This window comes from Crocodylus porosus, unplaced genomic scaffold, assembly GCF_001723895.1.
Source record: "Crocodylus porosus isolate Cpor-Errol unplaced genomic scaffold, CroPor_comp1, whole genome shotgun sequence".
Taxonomy (NCBI): domain Eukaryota; kingdom Metazoa; phylum Chordata; order Crocodylia; family Crocodylidae; genus Crocodylus; species Crocodylus porosus.
In genome coordinates, this window is record NW_017728951.1 from 55,927,478 (window position 1) to 55,952,526 (window position 25,049).

The following is a 25,049-nucleotide window of genomic DNA, read 5'->3' on the forward strand; positions in this document are numbered from 1 at the left end:
TTGTCATACTTTTACAATTACATTAAAAATAAGCTAAAAATAACAGTTTGAAAATTAAGTACACTAGTTCCAAGAAGATAATAAAGGAAACACCGTTAATCCTGAACAAATTTCAGACTTTTCTAATAAATGAAAGAATCTTCAGACAGCAAAAAATAATCCAAGAAAGATTCAATCTTATTCTAAAAAGCATTAGATCTCTATGACATCTACTTCCACCCGTTACACTGCACCCGGAAGAAATCAGAAGTTGGCATGGGGTAGAAGTTCTACATCTACATATGTATGCCACATCAGGGGATCAAGGGATCACTTGTCTGGATATAAGACATGGCCTCACCTCCTGGAACTATTTTACAAAACTTGAGCATCTCTTTTGAAACATAACTATATGCGGATGAAATAAAATTTATTCTTTCCCCATCTGCTGGTTTTAGGCTGACCAAAGTCCATCTAAGTCAACGTGAGTCTACTTATTTCACTACATTTGGGATCAGGCTCTTGGTCTGAACCTTTGTTAATTTTGGCTGACACTGTGCCCGGGGACTTTAAAGGCACTCATGTACTTTATGTGGAATGATGGAAATAATTCCATATTCCTCTCTACCTCACATATTCATTTAAACAGCTGCACTGTAAGTCTATTTTTTATTTTCTTAGACATCTTTATAATTAAATTTAAACACACACTTTCCAGGCAATGTTTAAATCAATACAACTTAAAAAGAAAACTAAGAAATATTCTGAACCATAAAACTCTCTTGTAGTATGTCTCATAGTCACTTATTTATTTAATGCATTAACGTGAACACTTGCTGTAAAACACGCTTGAAGTTTTCCAGGCAGTATAGAGAATTCTGTCACATATCTTCCATTAGAAACCCTTGCACTGCTATAGAAATTCCAGTGCAGGATCTCTGTCCCTTAGCATCAAGAGCAGTCTAACAGCTAAGTGACTCCGTGGTGCAATAGCACAAAACAGCTTTTGTTAGGTTCTCAGTAAAGGTTGCCGAAAGCAGTATGACCAGTCTAAAGCTAGGCACAGATGTTACACTTATTGCACAATAAGTGTGCAGAAAGCACTCTACAGTCGTGATCAAACAGATGTTCATGGCACAAAGACCACTTTAAAAATGGCAGATCTCACTCTAAGTTAAACCTGGATGGATATGGTATCAGACTAAAGCACTTTACCACATCTAAGAATGGCTTCTTCTGCTAATGTTCTTCAGCTCTAACATAAAAACATTCCTTCCAAATTGCAATGCAATGAAGATAGCAGCTACTTTACTTTTTAGTGTTGTGTAGCTTAAAATATTAATGCACATAGTAAGCATTGTGCAACTGCTCAGAAAGCATGATTACTATGGTCTAAATAAAACACGTCCTAAGTGTAATGTACAACAAACCTCTTATAAAACACTTGTTTTACTTGTTTTACATTATCTTAGTCCTCTGGACAGGGCTGGAGCAGGCTGTGAGTTGGGGCAACAGCTGTTTGTCATTCCCAGCCCCAGCACCACATTGGAGCCAGCAAGGACTGCCGGTATTATCTCTATGAAGCAGTTCCACGATAGCATAACACATGCTTGAAAGTGTGAGTACTCATGTTTTAAATGCAGTTAACACATCCTAAGTGTAACGTGTGACAAGACACTAATTAATGCTCATGAAATATCCATGCAATGTCACATATGCATGTTCTATATACAACAGGCTATACTTCTATTCAGGCTGTGCAAACGCACTGATTTCTGTAAGCTTGCATATGGTTTAAATCAGAGCAGAACTTAGCCCATTTCACTTTTACATCCAAATCACCTGGGCCAACCTGACAGACGAAAAACTCTTGGTATTTTCTGATGTTTATTATATCCTGTGGTCAACTGCTTTCATGCAGTATTAACTTATCTCCACATACTTCTGAAGGGTGAGGCTCAGGTTGTAGCTGGCTGATTTGATCTTGTTCTGGGCTTCAAGGTGGGTCATGCCATCTGTGTTGACTCCATCAATGGCCACCACAAGGTCCCCCTGATTCATGTGCGACTGGGCTGCCTTGCTACCTGGAGTGATCTATGAGGGAGAAAAAAAAAGGAAATTGTCCATCATGATATGCTATTTTGTGTTCAAAATGTTTTTCAAGAACAAGTCCTGCCCAGAGTTACTGGGGAGGGGTGTCTTCTTCACTCACCTGAATACTTGCAAATAACAATGTTACTGGAAGCTAGGCATACTCATAACTCTGCAAAGGTCAATATGCCACTTAAGGTCTATTATCTCTTTATTTTTGATAAAGACAGAACAGGTAGTCTCAAATTTTCTTTATATAGTGAAATCCAATATGAATACTACTGAACAGGTTATTACTGTTCATATAATTATCATGTTATTTATCTAAGAAGTGGTATTCACTAAAATGTTTTATTGTCAGCCCAGATTTGACAGTAAAAAAGTTAATCAAATTACCAAAATAAATTAAATGAAATAACACCATTTGAGGACCTGGACTCTTACGAGTACAGAGTGACTGATAACTGTTTTTCAAGGCTGAAAGGCTTTTTCTGCCAGTTTCTTCATCTACAGAGGGTGGCAAATAGGTTAACTACAACATCATAACCATTAGAAATGAATCATTTCTCCTGTTCCAAAGTGCACTCATTTTAGATTCACTGTTGCCTTACATTTTGTGATTATTATTATCCACAATGCAGTCATGCCTAAAAAAACCTCAGGAAGCTACTAAATTGCTAGGTGTCATACAATTTTCACATAAGATCAGGATTTTTTTCTTCTAAAATCAATTTTATTGTCTAAAACTGACAAAAGTAAGTAAATGTGATGGTGTGAGGATCTCCAATTTTTTGTTCCACCTTAGTTGCATTCCTTTCTTCTCTTTTATAACAAAGATCACTAAGATTGCCTAGGGCTAGGATAAGAGTAGTTCATGGATGAAGAACAGCTGGCTGAGGCAGAACCTGACCAATGTGATGCTAGTGGAAAGATGAAAACACTTTGAAGAGTTTGCAGCCACTGTGCACTCTTAGGGCATGCGGCAGCTACTGGTCATGCCTGTCTGTTATTTACAGGTGTTCACAGTACTAAAAACTCACGTAGCAGCTTCCACATATAAGGATTCCTACCATCTCAGGGTGGTTTAGAGACTCTCTCTCATATTGGCAGGCAGTAGCCTGCCCTCAGATATATATATCTTTGTCATTCTGTATCTGGACTTCATATCTATGTACCTAAATAAGAAACTCTCAGCCCTAAGAAAACTCCAACTAGTAAACAACACTAATGGTAAGCAGGTTCAGAGTCAGCATTCTGTTCTTGGCTTTACACACAAAATTACATGGGTCCAGCATATTACCCAGTTGAAAACCTTGATTAATAACTACACTTCTTGGCTACCTTCACGTGTTTGGGGGTGGGTGTTTTAATTAGATAAGTTTCCAGAGAACCACTCTAACTAAAATGCCTCTTTGTCACATGTATTAAGCCCCTGCAGGTTTAAAAATAGCTGTGAGATGCTTTATCTAAATCTCATTCAACAAAATATTGGCTGTACTCCAGCAGACATTTTTAAACCACAGGGGTTTATACACATGACCGTGAAGTGACGCTGGGGTGTTTTAGTTAAATGTGGAGCTGACTCGATTGAGTCTGCTCTGATGTGTTCTAATTAGAACACAAACCAGCATATATATAGGGACCCCAAGTCTAATGGAGCTCTCTACCACAAAGGTATAGCTCATCTGGTCAGAAGTCAGATCAAAATTGTGGAACAAACCTCTAAGGAAAGGAGGGGCCCTCACAAACTTTACCATATTCCAGCCTAAGTCAGAGTTAAAGTTAAAAGTCTTTCTTTCCTTCACCATGTACATACATTTCAAAACAAACAAACAAAAAACAATCTACCAAAACAAACCACTGAACTGCACATGCAATCTTCCCCCTGGAGAGAAAATGAGAAAGAGAATGAACCACACTTGATAGATATTATGAATGCACTATTAGAAGGTGCTCAAAATCAAGAACCCAAGCAGGACAAAACAAACCATGGCCCTGGGAGTTGCCAACACTGTAATGGGACACAGCACACTAAGTGGGTGAAGGCTATACTTCAAAAACATAAAGTAATTTGCCATCCAGGCACTGTAAATAATATATAGCCAGAGTGGACCTTACTGGAGTAGGGATCATTCTTTAGCTCCTCAATGGAGATAAAGCCAGTAATATCAGATAGAAATGTATTAAAGTTCTCTGCATTGACTTTACATTTTTTTATTAATATCACCAATTAATGGAAGAAAAATGTTCTCTCTGTTTTTTTCTGATCTTAGCAAGCTGGAAAAGTTTAAGTCTCAAGAATGGTATTATGTCCTGCACTTTTTTTGTGTCCTCAGTTGCATTGAATTTGGGATGTAAAAAACATGGGATCTAACACATTTCATACTACAAACATAATTAGTCCTAATTCATAAAAAAGTACCAAAGAACTGTGGCAGTTCAAGAGACTGCTATGCTTCTGTACAGCCCATTGATCACAAGGGAAGAACACTCTCTCCCCACTTACATGTGCCATGCTCATACAATCTAGGAATCTGTAAGGGTCAAATGAGATTATAGTTGTCATATTTATTTGCACAAATAATCTAGTTACTTAAACACATTTCTCTTCTCACTCTCAAAAATATTCCCACAAATGTAATATGAAAAAGATGGGCAGAGTAAGTTAAAATAGAGATAAAGATCAAATATCCAGACAGTTCAATCAATCAGAATCAAATTAATCTGACAGGACTCTAAAAGATTGAAAATCTTGGCTTGAATGAGATTTTTAGCTCCCTTATTCAATAAAAGGAAAGTGTTTTTCAGTCAGTCCAACACCAAAATGTAAGGCTGGCTAATGAAGGCACTTAAAAAAAAATATCCAGCCATCATTTCTGCAAGGCACCACTTTCTCACCCACCGAGGAAATGTGCTTTCTCTTACCAAAGAAGTGTTAATTATGCTGTGCTGCTGATACCTCAAGACTCCAGATAGTTGACGCCCAGGTGCCCTGCACACCTGGTCATGCTTATCAAGAATGAAGACGCATTGCCAAATGTAGGTGACACGTAGGGGGTGCACATGCACCCCCGAGCATGGCGGTGCACCCCCTGCGTAAAGGTGCCACTGACACTGCCGACGGCGCCTGTGGGCAGTTGCCACTCGCCACCCCCAACTGCCAATGGCATCTGCAGCTGGTCTGCGACTGCCACTGGCCACTGCCAACACTGGTTGGTGCTCACTACCCGCTGCAGCCCTCCTACCATCAACAGCACTGTGGCCACCTGTGGGAGCTCCCTGCTTGCTGCCGCCGCACCCACCACTGACAGCACTGCTGCCACCTGTGGGAGCTCACTGTGCCCCCCCAGCCACTGGGGGCATACAGCGCTTATGATTGAGAACATGCCCCAAGAGGTGGTCCTTCATGAAGGTGCCACTATGTGTAACTGCACAGAAATTCCCTTCATTGCTCTACAGATCTCCTTACATAGATTCATAGATGCTAGGGTCAGAAGGGACCTCAAAAGCAACGTCGAGTATGACCCCCTGCCCATGGCAGGAAAAAGTGCTGGAGTCATGTGACCCCAGCCAAGTGCTTGTCCAAGCCATTAAGAAGAACTCCCTTATTAATCAATGTAGAGTACACAACTGAGAGCTGCAGCCTGGATACTCAAATAGTGGATTAGGTGACAAGAGTGTTAGTCCCCTGAACATAACATGCAACTGGTTCCACTGAATTGAACAGCATGTTTATAGGTGCTTGCAGGATTGGGAGTTGCCAACTTTCTTTTTAGTTGTTCTTTCATCCCCTCTTTTTACAATTTGGATTTATTTCAAGGCAGATTTTCATTATCACTTCTCCGAAGAGGTCAGATGTTACTTAACGTTTGGAAACTTACCCATAAATATGTCCCTTCAGACTGTTGATAGCTTTGTAGTTCCTTGAATTTTCTAGTCTGTGCTGTTTTTCCCCCCTTTTGTAGATCCTGGTTCAGGCACAATTTATCTTGCTTCCCATTAAGAGCATGAGCAATAAACTGAGAGTTTTATGTGTTTCACAATTTGCTGCTATACTAAAATAACTTTTTTCTTCTTACCCCATTCTTCTTAATGCATTTCACTGTAAATAACCAATGCCACATTATTTTATATCCACTTTATAGGGTTCTTTTTGATCTATTCAGCAAGAATGGAAGTCTGAACTCAAAGACTAAAAGGGCATTTGAGATGAAAGGAAGAGTTTTAATTTGGCACTCAGTGGCCTGGAGCCACTTCTAATATTCAGCAACTCAAAATAGCTTCGACTTTGAATATGTCCTGCAGTTCCAGGCAAAGATTTGGTTTTTGCACAAAGTGCCTTTGACTGGTCTGTCCCAATTGGACAAAACCACAGATACCGGAGAAGCCTCCTGTGGCAGGACCTGAGGCTGGGTTGACCAACCCAGAGAAAGAAATAGGAAACCCTGAAAAGAGGGCATACTTACCACCCACAGGAAAAGTGGAGCTGCACTGATAAGAGCTGCTGGCATGATTCATCAGCTGCTTTTATTGCCAGCTGGGAATGGCACTGGCAGATGACATCACCAAAAACCACTGCCCAGGAGATTTAAAAGTGGGCGACAGGAAAATGAAGGGGGGAAGCAGCCACAGAGTCAGAGGGTGAAGCTGTGGGCATGTGGTCTAATCCTACTATTTGGTTAAGCAGAGTGTTTATCATATACATGCAAGGTTGTAGGAAGTTGGTTAAAGCTGATCTTATCTTAAGGTATTCTTTATTATAGCTTTCATTTAGGCCAGAGACAAACATTAAAAAAGCCTGAGCCTGAATTGATTCAATCTGTACAGGTTAGTCTAACCTGGCTAGGTTGAACCAGTTTGTAACTGGACAGACATTCTGTCTAGACTGAGGAAGTGCAGTGGCTCAGGCGGGAAGACAGAGGGGTGCTAGAGTAGCCCTCCCTTCCCTTATACAGAGCTGAGCTGGGGGTCTGTGGCCAGGTTCCACAAGGACACTCTGATTAGGGAGGGGTTCCCCCTAAGCAGCCCAACAGGGAAAGTTTATCATAAACTCAGTGTTTATCACCCCATTAAGAAAACAACAGAAGGACATTACCAGCTACCTGTTGATCTGCCTTTGTCCCATGTGCCACAGGTTAAAGGTAGCCAGCATGTGGTCTGCTAGCTAATGCTGAGAGGTATCTGTGAGGGATGAGGGAATGCTTGCTTAGCAGAGTGGGTAGGGCTTGCGGGAAGCAGAAGCCAGCCCAGAGAGCATGATGGGATGCTGGGGGAGTCTGATTTAATTTAAACCAGCAGGGGGTCTGGGACAGATATTATATAAACAGGCTTGAGCCAAATCAGTTAAGTCTGATAGTACATTAAACCAGGTTTATCTCAACCTGGCTTCAGCCATTTTCAAACTGGTTTATGTGCACTGAACATCTGTTCTGTGTCAGGTTTAAACTATTTCTGATCGTTTAAACCACTTTGTGTGTAATGTCTGTCCCTAGCCTTAGTGGGTTCCTTTCACTGCCATCTACCAGAGGCAGATATGCTGCTGTGAATAGCATATTGCTAGATGTCAGTCTGACTCAACGCACAGCAGACCAAAAACGGCTACTACTCACTCCCATACCTTGTCTACTTCTGAGTAGTGTAGTTGGTAAGCTAGGGTGCATACAAGAGGAATGGCACATTCAGAGGTGCTGTCCTAGAGATTAACACACTAAATAAGCCATCTGCCTCAGCAATCAGTACAGCTGAAATCAAAAGGTCCAAATGCATATTTTGGGAAGAGCAAGAGAGAAACTTGGTGAAATGGCCATTATTCAAATGTCCAAGGTAATATGAGCCACCCAGCCAAAGGAGATCTTCATGTAGGAGTGTACTTCCTGGAACTACATTGTGAATATTCCTCTTTACCCCCAAGAATAGTGCTGACTCTCACCCCTTCCTGTACTGACTACATTATTCCTGCTCTCTGTGGGTAGAAAAAAGCAGATACGGGCAGTCCTCGGACTTGTGACACAATTGGTTCCTGAAAACCATGTCTTAAGTTGAAATGTTGTAACTTGGAACCAATTTTCTCATAAGAAACAATGTTACAAAAGGGAGATTACTTCCTGAACCATGGCCCAATACCCTATTTTCACCAAAAATACCTCAGAATTTTGTACTTGATCAATTATAGATGAGTAATATAGCTGCATTAATGTATTTATATTGTAAATAGCAATCATAGTGATTTGGAAAGACTTCTTTGAGGTGACTTTGCTGAACTTTTTGAAAGGCTCTTAGTTGGACTTTTTGAAGGGTTCTTGGCTGCAGTCTTCTCAGGAGTCTTGGCTGCAAGTTTTTCTGGAGTCTCATCTGCTTTCTTAGAGAAACTGTCCAAGGAAGTTTGGACAGATGTTCTCCAGGAAGATAAGTGACACAGCGAATTTATTCACTGGTGTGGTGTCACATTAGATCAAGCACTGTAAGTCAAAACTGACATCATAAAGTTGAAACAGGGTGTCAATTTATAAACATTGTAAGTGCAGAATCTTGTAACTCAAAATGCTGTAAGTTGAAGACAGCCTGTGCTGCAGTCACCCTTGTATTTGTCCACATTCAGAGTCCAAATGACCCATTTCACAATTAAAAGAAACAAAAAGAAAGTACTTCATTAGAGAAATCTGTATGGGAGTCTCTTTTATAACAGGTTATATCATTTGTCTCATGAAATGGGATCCAGTCTTGTATTCTTGCAAATTTAAAGATTCAGCATACAAAAACCAGTATCACAATAGTTACACACCTGCATGCATCATCATGTTTCAATTGGCTGGGGGGAGTTGACTTGTAAGGAATAATGAAAATGTCAGTTGCAGCCATCTGAAATGAAATTTTGTGGTTTAAAAACTGCTGCTTAAATCTGTTCCCAGGTGAGCAGGTGCAACTTGCCTTGTAATAGCGATGTAGTGTGAAGCAAATGGGAATCATACCTATATAACAGAGAAGAATTTGACACAAACAAGAACAGTCCTGAAAACAGAAGACAGAAGGCCTGGCACTGGAGTTTGTCTTGATTCCCAACAGAGGAGGTAGACGAAAGAATTGAAAGCAAAAAAAAACAATGTTGTTTTATATTCTCCCTTTGCCTTGAATAATGAGAAGTGTAGCTGTTGCTAAGGCTATTGTTCATCTTTTACACAGTCCTACTGTGTTGATATTATTTCTGGCTCAGAGAAGCTGTGTCAGAAAACCCTGCCACTGCAGCTGCCAGCACAAACACTTAACAAGCAATTATTGAAAAATCAAGACCAATTGAAATCTCAGAAGACACTATCAGAAATTATTTCATTTGAGGAGAGACAGAGACCACAATGCCATGCTGAACCCCGCCCCCCTCCACAATAACAGTGATACTATATTAGTCTCCTAAGGAAACTGTAAGAGACTACAAGCTTCCTATTTCATTTCTGTGGTGTGGTTTTACAAATATCCATATCCACTATGTCTACTTCAAATACACACATCAAGATGCATGTGGACAATAACTTTGAATGTTTTCATTTCAAATTCATCACCTCTGGTAAAAGAAGGTGACATGTGCCTAACAAAATACTAGTAAACAGCATACACCACTTTCTCTGTGTAAAAATGTTCCCTCAAACTGTGCTGTTTCACATCTATCAGCTTGAAAACCACACTACAGTAATGTAGTTGCATACCTCCTCTTCACTTGTCCCACAGTGGCTTCCACGGGAGATAAGGGTACTCAGTCCATAGAAATATTACGCTCAAAGGTTTCCCAGAATGTTTCTCACCACTAGCAATGCATGCTGTACAGTATCCAATCCTGAAATGACTTGGGAAGATTCTAGTTTTACTGACAGAAATCAAAATAATATTTCGAAATGGGAAATTTTAAAGTTTAGTAGTGTTCCTCCTACTGAAGGCTTTTACTGATTTAAAGATATAAGACTAATAAATAAGCTGATGGTGAAAAAGGAATCTCTCAGCTTAAAATGTCGCAAAAATTAGTCAGTCAAATACTGCTTGAATTAAAGAGCACAGAGAGGATGCACTAACTCTGATAAATTATTTGCATGCGGTCTCTCTCCCTTTCTCATTATAGCCCACCAGTAATGTTTGGATGAGCTAACGAAAGAGGCCACTTGAGCTGCGTCCCCAAACAGATGAGGCAACACAATCAGTGCCTTTTATTTTGGGGTAATAGAAGGAAGATGGATGCCAGAGAAGTAACCTGACTTAGCAGGTTTTTACCTCCTTCCATTAAGTATTTCTTCAGCTAGGATTCGTACTCTTGGCTTTTCTGCTGTTGAGCACCTAGGAGGGATGTAGGGCACAGACGTTTTAAAAATAACGAAGAAAAAGATATTCCTGGATGAAAGTCCCTTTGGATTGGTATAAACAAAGCATTCACTAAACTAACTTTAATTTTGTTTGTGAGCCCTTGTCAGGGAGCATGTGAGGGGGTGCATGCTCTGAAAGCACAACATAAAAACTGGTGGAAAAGTCCTTATCTCCCAAGGCTTTTATCTTGAAAAATGCCATTTCATCAAAATGGAAAGGATCTGCAGAACAGAATTGTTTTCTTTGGGCCTGCCCTATGTAACATACAGATTTCATGGAGTGATTTGGGAGAGAATAAAATAATCACCATAAAGTGAAATAAACACTTTAGTCTCATGCAATCTGCTCTAAAAAACAAACAAACAGGTGAGAGACATGGCTTGGCTACCTGCCTTGCTCAGACAAAGCCTGAAGTTCTTTATTTTTCAATGTAAAAAACTTCACATTTTAGAAATAGTAATTAAAGATGCAGCTCATCAGCAGGAGAACTACTCTCCCATTCTTGACTTTGCATAGAGTTGCAAAGCAGAAGTGCTAAATACTGCTCAGCTTACTACTGCTTGTGTTATACTGGTAGATCCTGGAATCAAAATGCAGAAACTGTATACACAGATTAAGGGAGAAAGCTCAGGCCCTGACAGCCTTATACTGCAAACAGATAACTTATCTAAAAGTAAAGGGAATGAGAAAGCCTGGCCTATACCTATTTTACAAAGCAGAGGTTCTGAGAGGTGAAACAGCTCAAGAAAATATGGCAGAGCTAGGAACTGAAACCTGATGCAAGTTCCAGCCTACTACTTTAAATACAAGGCCATTCCTCTTAGCAAACAGACTGCTCTGATTTTCCAGCTCATTTACAATTTTACTACACTGGGTGTCTTTAAAAAGTAACACACCAAATACAGTGGAAGCTTCCAATCCACCCTAACTCTTCCCAATGAAATCTAGCCACATGCTTTTCACTGTAGCATCAAAGTACTCTTCCCTTCTACCATGGTTAAGGACAACTGAATTCACTAGAGAGTTTTCTAAGACAGAAAACTGTGTAAAGCCAGAAGAAATATCGATAGATTTAAAATGTTATACATGTTAAACCAGGACATACCCATACATAGAGAGAGAGAGACATAGCAAAAGGTATGCTGTGGGTACACACAGACCTGAGAGTTGATTCCTTTTCTTCTTCCTTTGTCTATGGCATTCTTTAACTTAGCTGTACTCCTCACCATGATTTTGGGCCTTCAAAGAAAACGTGCTCTGTATTGCATCTTCTGATCTTCCAGAATCCAATGGATTTTGCAGCTCAACAGGTCAGATATATGGGGGTGCGAGAGTTGCTTTACAGGATGCTGCTTCTCATTTTAAGCCCTGTATTTTTATCTCTTGTTCCTTCATAGTTCCACACAATTTCTTAATTCAGGGTTTGATTTAGCAAGGTCCTTCCTTCAACACTGAAGTGTAAATATAGCTATACCTATAGCTATTCAGGGCTGAGGAGGGTCTCCTATTAAGCCTATCAATTACATAACTTCAAGGACAGGATTTGGCCTTGATACATGCTTTAGAAAGCTGTCCATGGTGGTCTCAACCCCTGCAATTTTTGCATTAAGAAATATCAGAGGTAGCTGGTTCAAATGACAAACATTTTAAAACATGGGAGGAAGGTAAGGTCTGTTCTCCTACCTGAAACGTTGTTCCTCCATCTAGTGGTAAATGACTAATTAAAGAGCAACAAATTGATCAGACAAACATAAGATAGTTACTTCAAATCGGGGTATCTGAGGCTTACAAACTGGAATTTACTTGATCTGTTTAAAAAGAAAACTTGAAAGACAAACCGGGGGGAAAAAAAAAAAATCACGCACCACTGTATCCTCCAGGAAGTGCATAGTTAAATTTCTGCAAGAGCAAGGGGTTCTTCTTCCACTACACCTTGCAAACTCAAGACTGGATTGCTAAATGAAAGTGACATTTTGGATTGCATAAAGTAAAATGTTGTTAAAGGGCCAAAGAAATTGGGGTATTGGAGTGGATTAATGTACCCTTGGAGACTCGCATGCAAATCCTGCATTCAGCCAAATCTGCAGCAATCTCACATCTGGCCAGAAAACACGAGTCCACTAAGTACATTGCACCACAGACTGCTGCACCATCAGACTCTTAAATCAATATGCTTGCATGAGTTAAAATTTTGATTTCTTTTATAAGCAAGTAAAGCAAAAGTAGAGAACATAGCAAGAGCTCTCATCATACTGAGGTGGACTAGTAGATATGTCACTCTATATTTAGCTTTGTTGTATTTTGGCTATAGTATTTGCATTATTTTGCCCACGATCCTCCATCTGCTGATGGAGGGGTGTATTTCCAGCAGTACTTTTCTGCAGTTTTAACCCACATGTGACTCTAACTGGAGGTGGTTTTGGTGTTGAGTGACACATCATTAGAGATTCATCATGTCCAAGTCCCATTTTTTCTAAGCCTTGATAGACGGTGGCTACTCCTCGGATGATTGACTGGTATTCTCCTTACCTTTAAATCTTCTTGTCTAGTTTATTCCACTTCCTACCCTTCTCTCTCTCAAGCACACAGAACAGCAGACATGTTGCTCAGCCTGATGATTTGTGTTGCTGGGAAAGTGTTCCATGATTAGCAGCAACAAGGCTTGTGTTGTGCTTGGAAAATTTGTCAAGCCCTAGGGCAGCATGGGAACACCATTTCTTACCATGAACACACACCTTTGTTAATGAGGGAAAGCAAGCATGCGTGTACCTATGGGAGGACAGGAACCAAAACCAAGAGTGCAGGATTAATTTCACTTGGCAGATGGCAGAGATGCAAGTACCAATTGGAGATGTATTAATAAACACCAGGATAGTATTCCTATTAATAGCAGTCCCTCTCCAGGACTGTAAAATTACACAGGTATCTGTTATTAGAGCAGCATATGAACTTTGCATATTACTGCTGAGTGAAATCTAAGGATATTCAAGAAACTTTTCAAAATATTGATTAATTTTAGAGGAAAATGTCCATCTGATCCTCTCAGTTGGCTGAAGCATTTTCTTTTGAAGAGCCCTTCCCTTTGCTCAATTTACACACTACTAAGGATTACATGAAATTCAATGTCTAGAGCTTCCATTTTTTATACCTCTGAAAACACAGATTACTCAAGAAAGATCTCTCTCATGGCCCCAGATAATGTCATAACATCAGGTCACATCCAACTTAACATACCTTCAAGCCAAAAGCCCTACTGTTTGACATCACAATGTGATCATCTTGTCTTTTATCCAGAAAGAAGTAGGCAATTCAGATTTCAGGTCAATGTTTCTCTTTTGAAGCTATCCAGACTCAGAACTAGAGACAGTTTCCTGCTACATATTAGAACTGAGTCACTAAAGGGTAATACTTTTTTCAGCAACATTTTTCTTATTGAAGTGGAGAGTCTGTCACACTGCTAAGGTTAGAGAGAAATTAAGTAAACAAATTATGCAGCATTAAGGCTGTGCATATGAAATGATTCAGAGAAGTATAAAATAAGAACAGTAATGAATGAATCTTTCCTGGTATAGGAAAGACATGCTAGAAAATCATTTGACTAAGGACCGTCCCCCCCCCGCAAATTCTTTTAAGAGAAACATTGCTCTTAGGGGGTTAAAAAAACTGAACTAGAGCTCAACTTTGAGCTTTGCTGCAGCCTTCCTGTACGTCTTTAAATAAATCACTTAATCTTTCTGCCTCAGTTCACATCTGCAAAATGGAGATAAGAATCCTTCCTTGTATCATTAATTTTTGTGTTATAAGATCTTGGAGGTACCAGCTGAATTATAGTGTGCATGTCCAGGGCCTAACACATGAGGGCCCAATTCTATTTGGTGCCTTCAGGTCTTCTGTAATATAAATGATAAAAATCTATGTACTAAAGAACTGAAATACTTTACAAAATGAAGTGCAAGGCAATGCACAATACAGCAGAGAAACAGTAGAAAACTGCAGTCTAAAAGCAGCCTTGTAAAAAATGTCATGATAAAGCAGTGATTCTCAGCCAGGTTGCTGGGGCAACTTGGGGTGCCACCAGATCTTTTGAAGGGAGTCATAAGGTATGAGGAGATAAGTGAGGTTCTAAGAGATGAGCAGATAAACTAGGCAATTAAATGCAGGCTCAGGCTTGTCCCTGGGATGATCCTCCATCCCCACTTTTGGCAAGGAAGCAAGCACCATAATATACAAATTATTTTTTTTAATTGGATGGCACATAATTCATAAGTTATGTAGGGGTGCCTTTCATGCAATGACGGGTGCTTTGTGACCAAAAAAGGTTGAGAACTACTGTCATGAATCAACAACACAAAGGAAAGGAGAACTTGAGACTAAGGAAAATGAGAAGGGTTGTTCCAAAACAAGATTGTAAATATGATGGAGAAAATCAGAATCGTCACTCTGTCATAAACAATTAATTGCAAAAATTCCTCTTTTGACACTGTGGATCTGATTGGATAATGAAGGCCAGCGGATTAATACCAAAACCACCAATTTCAGACCCACCTGCATTGTAATGTAATCAATAATCCTACTTTTCATCTCACCCTAACCTCTGTGAAGAGATCTATTGGTTTAAGTTAATTTGAAGTGAGAGAACTGGAGAAGGTTAGAGGTCAAAGCTGTGCAGACAATAAGATGTGGGTCATGTCCCTTAGGAGGCCTCTTATCCCTTTTTATCATGCATGACCCTGTAAGAATGTGCAATGTGATAGTCCAGAGGGCAAAAGTACTGTGCTGTCAAGTTGGGCTTTTGTTGGCTGCCTTTCAGAAATTATACAAAGTCATACCCGTCTTATGTAAAGGCTGATAAGAAGGTAGTATGCTGTTTGTTCTATATCGGTATATAATTAGAAGATCTTGTGCTTGGTACTAGCAGGTACTATGGTAACCAGTCATCCAAAAAGACCAGCATAGAGAACTAAAAATTAAATACGCAAAGTGGCTAAAGTGTCTGTATGCAATTACAGGGCTTTGGACAGCATGGTTTCAAGTACAGTATCAAATAGGATTTTTGTTAAAATGTTGTGGAAGGAAGGATGGATGGAAGAAAGAAAGGAAGGAAGGATGGATGGAAGGGAAAAAGTTCCCTCCTTGCAAGCACTAAGTGGACTGTGCAACTTCTCCCTATACTCTTGGTTTGGCCTTTTCCCTCATAGTAGGATGGGCTCCTTCAACTTAAAAAATATATTGAGCGTTCAGATTACTTTTGCTAGTGGTGGGAACTTTAAAAATGAAACTTCACCACAAAAAAAAAAAATTATATGGTCCCAGCTCTCCATGATGCTGTACCATACATCATCATTTACAACACCGCAAACAGTACCAAGCTGTTTGGATAGTGTTTCAGCTCCCTTGCACTAACTTAAATGACTGCATAACCTGCAAGACAATAGTGAACTAGGCCCCTTATTTCCAATTTCACTCCATTTAACAATGATTCTCTCTCAACTAATATTTAAAAAAAAGGTTTTTAGACTTATGTTTTAGTGTGTCCTGGATCAAAAAATATCTCAGTTGTGGGCTTTGTTCAGTGAATTCTAAGGATCATGGAAATAAGTGAACAGCACTGGCTAAAGCCAAGGAACGTGCACAGTCACAGTACCACCATCCCCCTGCTCCTGGACCCTGAAGGACAACATTCCCCTATTCTAAATCACAAACAGCAGCCTGCAATTCTGTCATAATTTTGCCTTGGTTTTATGGTCATGGCAAACTCATGTTATTGTCTGGGTTACATGTGAGCCTAAGGTACAGTACACAGGCCTCCTCACTGTATCTGATGTACCCTTCAAAGAACTTCTGCCATGTTTAGAACTGTGCTAACTGAATACTTAAACTGGTCTAATTACTTTAGCTCTTTATGTTAAATATATCAAGTTAATTTCACATGCATTTGCCTAATTTACAAATGTTAGTTCCTGGAATTACACCGTTCCAAATCAAACACTGGTTTTGCTGAGCAGTCACACAGATAACCAGTTTGGCTAGAAGCAGCTAAGCGTGCTTTTTATTTAACCAGTTACATGAGCATTACAACTGCCAAGTTCTAAATTCCACTCCCACCCCCAAATAGCTACTTGGAACTGCATTAATAATCCTCCAGTATTAGTTGATTTCCAACATGAATGGTAAACTGTAACAAGAAGCGATTGGAAGAAGATTCCAGTGGGCAGTAGTGATAGAATGTATTTGAATGGATGCTAATAAGAAGTGACAAATTCCCAGCATCAAAGATTTCAGTATATGTTCAAAAGCATTTTGACAGAAAGGTACATGTGAACAGGTACATTGGCAGCCATGCAAGTCCAAGAAGTCAGGAGAACTGTCTGTAGAATAAATGGATGAGACTGCCTAAACTTCTGCACAGGATCTCCTTAAACGTACCATGCAAATATGCTGGGCTTGAAATTAGGAAGCAACTGAGATCTACAGAAGAACAAAAATGTGTGCAATGACATCCGGGAGAGATTTGTTTCTGAGTTGTGAGGCTTAAGACAGGGGTTCTCAACCTTTCCTTTTCGAGGCATCCTTTCGAAAATACCAGCTTTTTTCTTTTACTCATTTCTCGACAATACAAAAATAGAGCAATTCTTCTGTTGTAAAGAACTCAGAAATACCACATCAAGTCAAAATATTTTTGATGCTATGGTTTCATATTTCACATCTCTAGGTTATGTTGCAAGTCATGAAAAACCCAGATGTTTGCACACCAATATTAAATATGCTAATATTGCGTGGCACCTTGTGATATCCTTAAAAAGATCTTGCACTATCCTAGGGTTCCACATCATCCTGCCTGAGAATCACTGATTTGGGAAGATGCACGTATACCTCAACAGGAAGAAGGACTATGGAAGACTTGGATTAATACAAAAATATTAGGATTTTTTTTTATCCCTCCTCCCCCCACAACAAAAACCATAAATTTCGTTTTTCATTTTGGCTCCATTATTTTTTTTCCAATTAAAAAAGCAACTTAACATAGGAAATAGCCTCTATCCTTATTTATTGTAGGCATTGCAAAGCTCTCTGATCAGTTCAGAATATACTGCATAACATATCTGCCACAGTACCCATGTACTTTTGCATGAGTTATGTGCAAAGCATCTGTCAGGCTGTATCGTGGATAGATCAGTTAGTGGGTGCCAATATTTATAGGATACATTAGTATGTTAAGCTATAACTTCTAATTGCTATAACTTAGCAAGGTATATCTTGAGGGGCACTATGAAGCAAAATAGTATGAGGTAAAATAAGCAGTATTAATAATGTCACTTCTTAATAGAATTTTATATTAGTCTTATTTTCATGCTATATACATGTAACCTAAGCTTTGGTCATATTGTAGCTATAGCCCCCGTACTTAAAATACACACTGGAACTTCAAAAGGTGCTTAAGAGCATTTACTGCAATGGGATTTAAGAACCTAACTCTTTTAGGTGCTTTTAAATATTGGTCTTATACAGTTCGCTTGTAACTGACAATTTTTTTTGTAATTGACAAATGACAGGTTTGCTCTTATCATTACTGCTGCTTAAGAGGCATCTGTCCAAATCTCTATTAAATCTGAGCTGGATTTCCTTTATGAATTATGGTAAGTTGTGCCTCTCTTCATTTTGGAGTAAGCTATACATTTTTCAAAACAGGGTGTTTGTTACAGACATGCTGACAAGCCCTCTGATAGTATGGTGCTGTGTACAATGCTACTAAAAGTTATTTGAACAATACGTTTTGGCAGCCACCATATGGCAGTGCATAAATTTGCCTTGATATTATAACATAGAATATATAACAAGTGCAGTGCTGATGTGGAGTTTGTTTGTGAGGCTTAATAAGGATGTGTGCCCTGAATAGCTTGGAAGAGTAGAGCAATGAGTGTACAGAGATAAAGTCATAGCTAAAGGAGTTTGAATAAATCCTGAAGCAGCACAATAATAGTTGTTTATAACTTGCATTCATCATGAATACTTCCATAGGTAGAGGCAATTTTTTTTGCACCCCCCCCCAGATAAAAAGTTCATAACATAAGCTTCTGACTAACTTATCAGGTTGCATTTATTTTAAGTAATTATTTCAACCATAGATCTGTAAATAATTGAACCTTTGTTACAACACACAAAAGCAATCAAGGAATTGCCCGATTTTCTAATAAATAACTTCCTTATAAGAAGGTTTTGAATCTTTGTGCCAAATCCAGGTTTGCGGTAAGCTGGTAACCAAACCTAAAACTGGCTTTTGGGCACAAACATTGGGATGACAGGTTAGAGCACAGATAGCTGAAATGTCACCTTTAGTCTCTCTAGGGTCTTCTGCTGCATCTAGCACTCAACCATTTCCTCTTACTTAGCAAAATTATTTCTTGCAGGCCAAAATATAGCTACCATCCATTGGTGCCTCATGGTCAAAATGACCCTGGAGTAAAGATAACCTGTCCTATACTTCAATACACTATCATGAAGCGTTAAGATGAGGCAATCTGCCTTCCTGGCTACAGTCAAAAAGACACACTCTTCTCACTTCCATCCATTTTTACTCTAGTACCACTGTAGTACTGATCTGTGCAAACAAAGAGGAAGGTGATTTCATCCTTTATCAAACTCCTCTAACAAACAAATTCAACTTCTCGTTTTTCTGACCTTCACAATACCCTGCCTCTTCAGTTGCCTTTGCTGTCCCTTTCCAAATGCTTTAATGATGGTATGGCTCCCTATAGATCTTTCATTTCAACAAAGTATTGGTAACCTTTCATAAGTCATTTCTAAAATTACTTTACTGCCCTGTGTGTGAATTAAACTCATCAGTAACTTGTAAAAAGAAAGAGATGCATCTACCCAGGCCACTTGATAGCCATTTTACAGGGTTAACACATGCTGTTGTGAAGATAAAAAGGAAGATTTGTGGAAAAGACTGAAAAGACCTTGGCACCTCATTTTGGAAACAGCTTCAGCAGAGCACAGCAAAGGATATCCTTCCTTATGTAATTCATAAGAAATACCCAAAGAAACCAAGTGTGCGTTAATAACTTCAGTCCAATCCTCCCTATTGCTTAAAAACTATGGGCTAGATTCTCAAATGGTTTAAGTCAGCATAGCTTCCTTTATTTCAGTATTTTCCATGGAGCCTTGCCAATTTACATTTCCCAGATATGACTCGCAGGTCATATCTTCATCTGCTGTAATGTTCCTGTTATAAAAAAAGAATCTTAACTTAATATTAATTGACATTTCCTCCAAAGTAATTGTGAACAGTGAAGTAATCTTCCAGTTCATGAGACTTCATGAACCAGTTTTATACCCCGTGTAGCTCCAAAGTTAACAAAGCTATACCAGGAATGAATTTGGCCCAATATCTTCTACCACTCTTTATTTGGGAAATGTTCATTCTCCTGACCTTCAGTGTAATGCTAAAAATAGATATTGTCTGTCATCAAGAGCCAGCGAGATCACAAATAAAGCAGAAGTCACAGCTCCATTAGTGAAATTCCAGGAGTGCCCATCAGATGCTTGCCAACAATAGCAGCATCCTTACTCAGTCAGTATTTTTGTAGCTTGATAAAAGAAAAAGAAGAGAGTATATCAAGTTCTGGACAAGGGCTATGACATTTTGGATCTGACATGTCATGAAGATTTAAGGTTCAGTCCAAAGTTCAATGAAGTCAACAGAAATCTTTCAGTTATACCCTGATCCAGCTTTGCATGACTTTGATAGGCTTGGATTAGGTCCTCAAAGGACCAGCTTTATGCACAAACTGAAGAAGCAGATCTCATTTCACTACAGCCAGCTGCTTTGCACACCTTTAAACTCAGTCTCATATGATACACAGCTCATTTGCTAAATGCTACAAATCTTCCTTCCACATTACTAATAATGCTAACATTTTAAACTAACATTTAAGTCAATGCTTAAAATCAATTTTACTCCATTAGATAGTATCATTAGGTAGGTACTTTTATGAACAGTAACCTGGAAGTGGGAGCTATTTTTCTTTTCTTTTTGGTTAAAAATAACATAGCAAATAAATGTAGTGTTTATTAAGGTAACAGTTGTTACTAACAGGATTGTTAACGGTAGTTAGGATCAGGCAGATGTTAAACATCCTTCCTACAGTTCTATTCTTGCCACATACTCCTCACTTGCAGCCCTTCCTGATATTTCAGAAATGTCTTCCCACATTTCTATTTGGGTACATTAAGCATAACTTAAGCCTCCAAAAACTCTCCCATTCATGGCAGAAACAGTGCTCTTTGTGCCAGATATTGATAATTTTATGAACATTAAGTCTATGGTAGAATTACCACTTTACCTCAAAATAATTTCTGAAATCAAGGCTCCACACACAAACATCTGGTTTGTTAGCAGCACCCCACCCTTGCACAGCTTTTCCCAACACGTGTTTGACTGTGCTCAGTCTTGCTATCACTCCCTGCCTGCATCACTATTTAACACAATTCAAATTCATAATTTTTCAAATTTGTAAAAAAGGAAGGGGATATTATAGTGAAGGCTCCTGTGTAACCTGAGCGATGGTGTGCCCGTGTGACAAGCAGGGTGATGTATACCTTGCCCCCAAAACAGAAGACTTGTTGCAAGGAGGTAGTTTAATATCTGATTAAAATAGACTTTGAAAAGGTAAGACAGAGACTTGGGAAAGGGGAAATAAAGAGGATCATCTTGAAAAAAAAATAATCAGAAACTACAGCAAAGACACCTCAGAAACAAAGCTAAGTAGAAGTTAAGAATAATAAAGGCACTATTAAGCAAACCTCAGACACAGCTGTTCACAAACATGGGACATTGGCACTCGTCTTACATTACCTTATTAAATTGAGAACTGGTATACTGTGAATAAAAGCTTGTTTAACCCACCTTTTCTAGGGTCACCCTCATATGAGGCAAGCAGGCCAATCCCTAAACAGGGCTGCTTGCAAATCTTGGTAGATGCCTCTGGGGCCTTGTGCCTGTCTTGGATTCCTGTGGCCATCTTGCCAAGACCTTCATCACATACATCTAAGCAGAGTTTTGGATGAGTAGAAGCTGCCATAGACCTGATGTCCCCTCTTTAGACCACTGAGCCAAAATCCAAACACCAGAATGAGTCTAGATGTTCAGTGACACAGGAGGTTGTAGCTTCTGCCAGAGGGCAAGTTGAATAAAGCTGCTAACTGCCTGTCACTTCAGCATGAGCGCCTTTTCCACCAGAGTGAAGTCCCTTAGCCTTTCTTCAACCCAGAAGTGTCCACAAGGCAGTGGAGGATGCAGCTGAACATCATTCCCACCCTTTGGAATCTCTGGATGACTGGAAAAGGAGTGCAGAATGTTGGTCTGGCTGATGGAGTCGGCTTGCAGATGGAGTGAGGTGCTGCGAGACAGACTGGATCAAGTTTTGCGATGGCTGGCATCAGAAGAGGAAAGAATCTGCTGTTCAGATTTAGAGCATTTCTAGTGCATAGGTGTGCCCTACCTCTTGGTAGGACTGTCAGTTGTGTATTGGACTCAGCAGCCAAAAAAGTCATCAGAGCATACACCATGCTCTGTAAAGAGCAACGGTGCCAACTGATTGATTGGCATAGTGTAAGCCATTTGTAATATAAAGTCATGCAAAGCACCTTAATAACTAACAAATCACACACAACAATGGGAGTGTGAAGAGATGTACTGTCAAATTAGTGGCTATTTATTATTTGTATTATACCAGTGTCTAGAAGTCCTGACACAGTTGGAGAACCCATTGTGGTAAGCTTTGCGCACACAGAATAATGCGTGTTCCTGCCCTGAAATAACTAAACAAGACAAGACAAACTGGGTGGAGAAACCAAGGAAACAAAATATCCAAGCTTCCAAGTTCTCAGACATGCCAAATCCACAAAGCCATCATTTGTTGGGATACAGTAACAAATGGGTAATTTATCACATCAGGGCATTTTATTCTTGCACCGAAGCAAAAGAAAGCAGTGATGATGGATAATACAAAAATACAGACAGCAGTACAAGAGAAGGCTGCAGATTTTAATCAAGGAGGCCTGTCAATCCTACAAAGATACAAAAGCTAAGCTGGAGAGGCTTTTATGGGTCACTTAAATTACTAGATAAATATACTTTAATCTAAATGTGTGCACTTTAGAGGGAGTGGAAGCTATTTCTTGGGTAATAATCAATAATATGAAACAAAAACCAAAATAAAAAGATACCAAAGACACCAAAAGTCAGTATTACCCACTATATTAATAATTTATTCCAGGGGTTTGCTATCTTTCTAAATAGACTTGCTTTTATTTGATCTCCTATTTCCTTTTGCTTCTCTACCATAAAGAATCTGGGAAACTTTGTAGGCTTTAATGTTGCAGTTTATTAAATAAATATATTAGAAAATGTTTGTCTCAACTTTTACATCTTCAGCATGGTCACCCTGATAGTCATAATATGCCCATAGGTAATGAGCACATGTGAAAGTTAACTCGCATGAAAATATGAGAGAAGGGCACAACACCTGTTTCACAGGATAACACACATTCTCCTATTTTCCCTTGTTTGAAAGAGGCCAGATGGTCTCATGATAACTGAGGCATTTCCCTGAAAAATAAAGCTTTGGTTTTTTGGTAAAAAAAGTTTACATGGGGTTTACATGGAAAAAGCTTGTCATGATGAAGAGAACTTTATCACATTGGCTCATTTCTGAAGGAAAGAGGACCTTGTTATACCCTGGCGTATAACCAAGTAAGATTCACAGGTTCATCAACTCCAGAATCCTGTCCGCAATGGTGGTCAGCACCAAATGGATCAGAGGAAGATTAAAAACAAAGATTCTCCACCCACTGTAGGTCTTAAAGCAGGGGTAGGCAAAATATGGCCTGTGGGCTGTATCTGGCCTGCTGGCCACCACCAACATCCTGACAAGGGAGGGCTCTACTCTGTGCCATTCCACTCTGCCATGGCTAGGGCTGGACCAGGCAGTGCACAGGCTCCTCCTCACCCCCTGCATCCATTTCTGCCCCTGCCCCCCCACCTGTTGGTGCTGTGGCTGCACAGTCCTGGCACCACATCTGCTAGCATCAGAACCAGCATGGGATAGGGCACAATACAGCACATTGAGTAGCCATCCCACCTGTCCTCTGTGATGGGCCACTGCTGCCGTGGCACTACTAGTCCCTTCTGCCGGCAGGGGCAGGGGGGGCAGTCAGCCCAGGGTAGCTAGCTCCCAGCTTTCCCATATGGCACAGGGACAACAGAGGCTCATTGTGGTAGGCAGGTGGGCAAGATGGCTACTTAGCACACTGCAACATACCCCGTCCCATGCAGGCCCTGCTGCTGGTGGCCATGGTGCCAGGACTACACGGTGCCAACAGGAAGCCAGGTGGGGAGGGATGGATGTGGGGGGAGGCAGAAGAGTCTGCATGTTATGTGGCCCAGTCCCAGCTGCAGCAGAGTGGAGTGGCATGGGGTGCAGCCCTCCCTCCTCAGGCCCTTGGCAGCAGCTGGCAGACCAAAAAGGATCAATTGGCATCTCCCTCCCTCCCACCAACAGCTCACCAAAATTCCTTAAGGGGCCCTCCAGCCCAAATAATTGCCCACCTCCGTGTTAAAGAATAACCTGCTCACAATTAAGATTTCCTCCTAACCTCAATGACCGATAGACTATCCTGAAGCATAAAGGCTCATAAGTATCTGTGATTTAATTTCCTCATGAAATCGGCATTAGAGATAAAACTAAGTTCTCTAAACTTGGGTCCCGAAGCATGGATGAAGACTTGTGGTCCCCAATCCTTGGACTGGAGGCAACACGTTACCCACCAGATCCTCTGCCATTGCTTTGGTCCTGGGAAAGTAAAAAGTTAAAATGGAAGCTGAAAAGGAGGGAAAATCATGATGTTGCCCACAGTACGTTACATGTTCCCCACTGCTGCTCATGGGTCAGCTGAGGTTGGAGCCTACAGGTATAGATGTTTAAGGCTGCAAATGCCCATCCTAAAGCCAAACTCAATTTTTTGGAAGAAAAAAAAAAAAAATGAAGCTGGGCACGGTCTTGGATTAGGTACAGAAAACAATTTTTTTCCCCCGCATTTCCTAATGCCTCAATTTTCTCAGATTAAAGCTAATTGGACAGTCTGGATACCAAGTAACAAAAGTCATCCCTAGGTGTTCTAATTTACAATTTTAAGAGGGTCTCCTGACTTTAGATTCATTTCCCTTGAACATTTATGTCTTTTTTATAAAAATTAGGAGTACAAAAACATTCCTAAAAGCCAAAAACTCAGATCAGTGGAGATCTAAGATAAACACTTCACCCATAAGATATCATGAAATTCAGGTACAGCCCTGGTTTCTCTCACTACAGGCACCATCATATGAGTCAATATATAAAATGCAATACTGTACAAGAGACTCTCCTGTCTGCTTTCCAGGTTAAGTCTTTAGGATGTACTGACCCTAGGGCATTGGGCAGAGAGGACAAAATCTCACATTGCAGCTGCCTGCAGTGCACCTGTTCAAGGGATAAATAAAGCATCTCAGTTCTAGTTTTGGTTTCATTCACTGCCAGCCCCTTGCTATGAGTGATCTACCACCACCTCAGTCTGTCAATCAGATTGAAAATATT

General features: G+C 40.0%; 1 protein-coding gene across 14 annotated transcripts in view; it reads right to left on the reverse strand.

Moving 5' to 3' along the window:
- The window catches only part of LDB3 (LIM domain binding 3), a 185,491-nt gene that overhangs the window by 134,431 nt on the left and 26,011 nt on the right, over positions 1–25,049 (reverse strand). For all 14 annotated transcript variants that reach the window (XM_019555865.1, XM_019555864.1, XM_019555861.1 and 11 more), the window contains exon 3: positions 1,922–2,073. In XM_019555865.1, the coding sequence (XP_019411410.1) occupies positions 1,922–2,073 (152 nt within the window). The remainder of the gene's footprint in view (positions 1–1,921; positions 2,074–25,049) is intronic.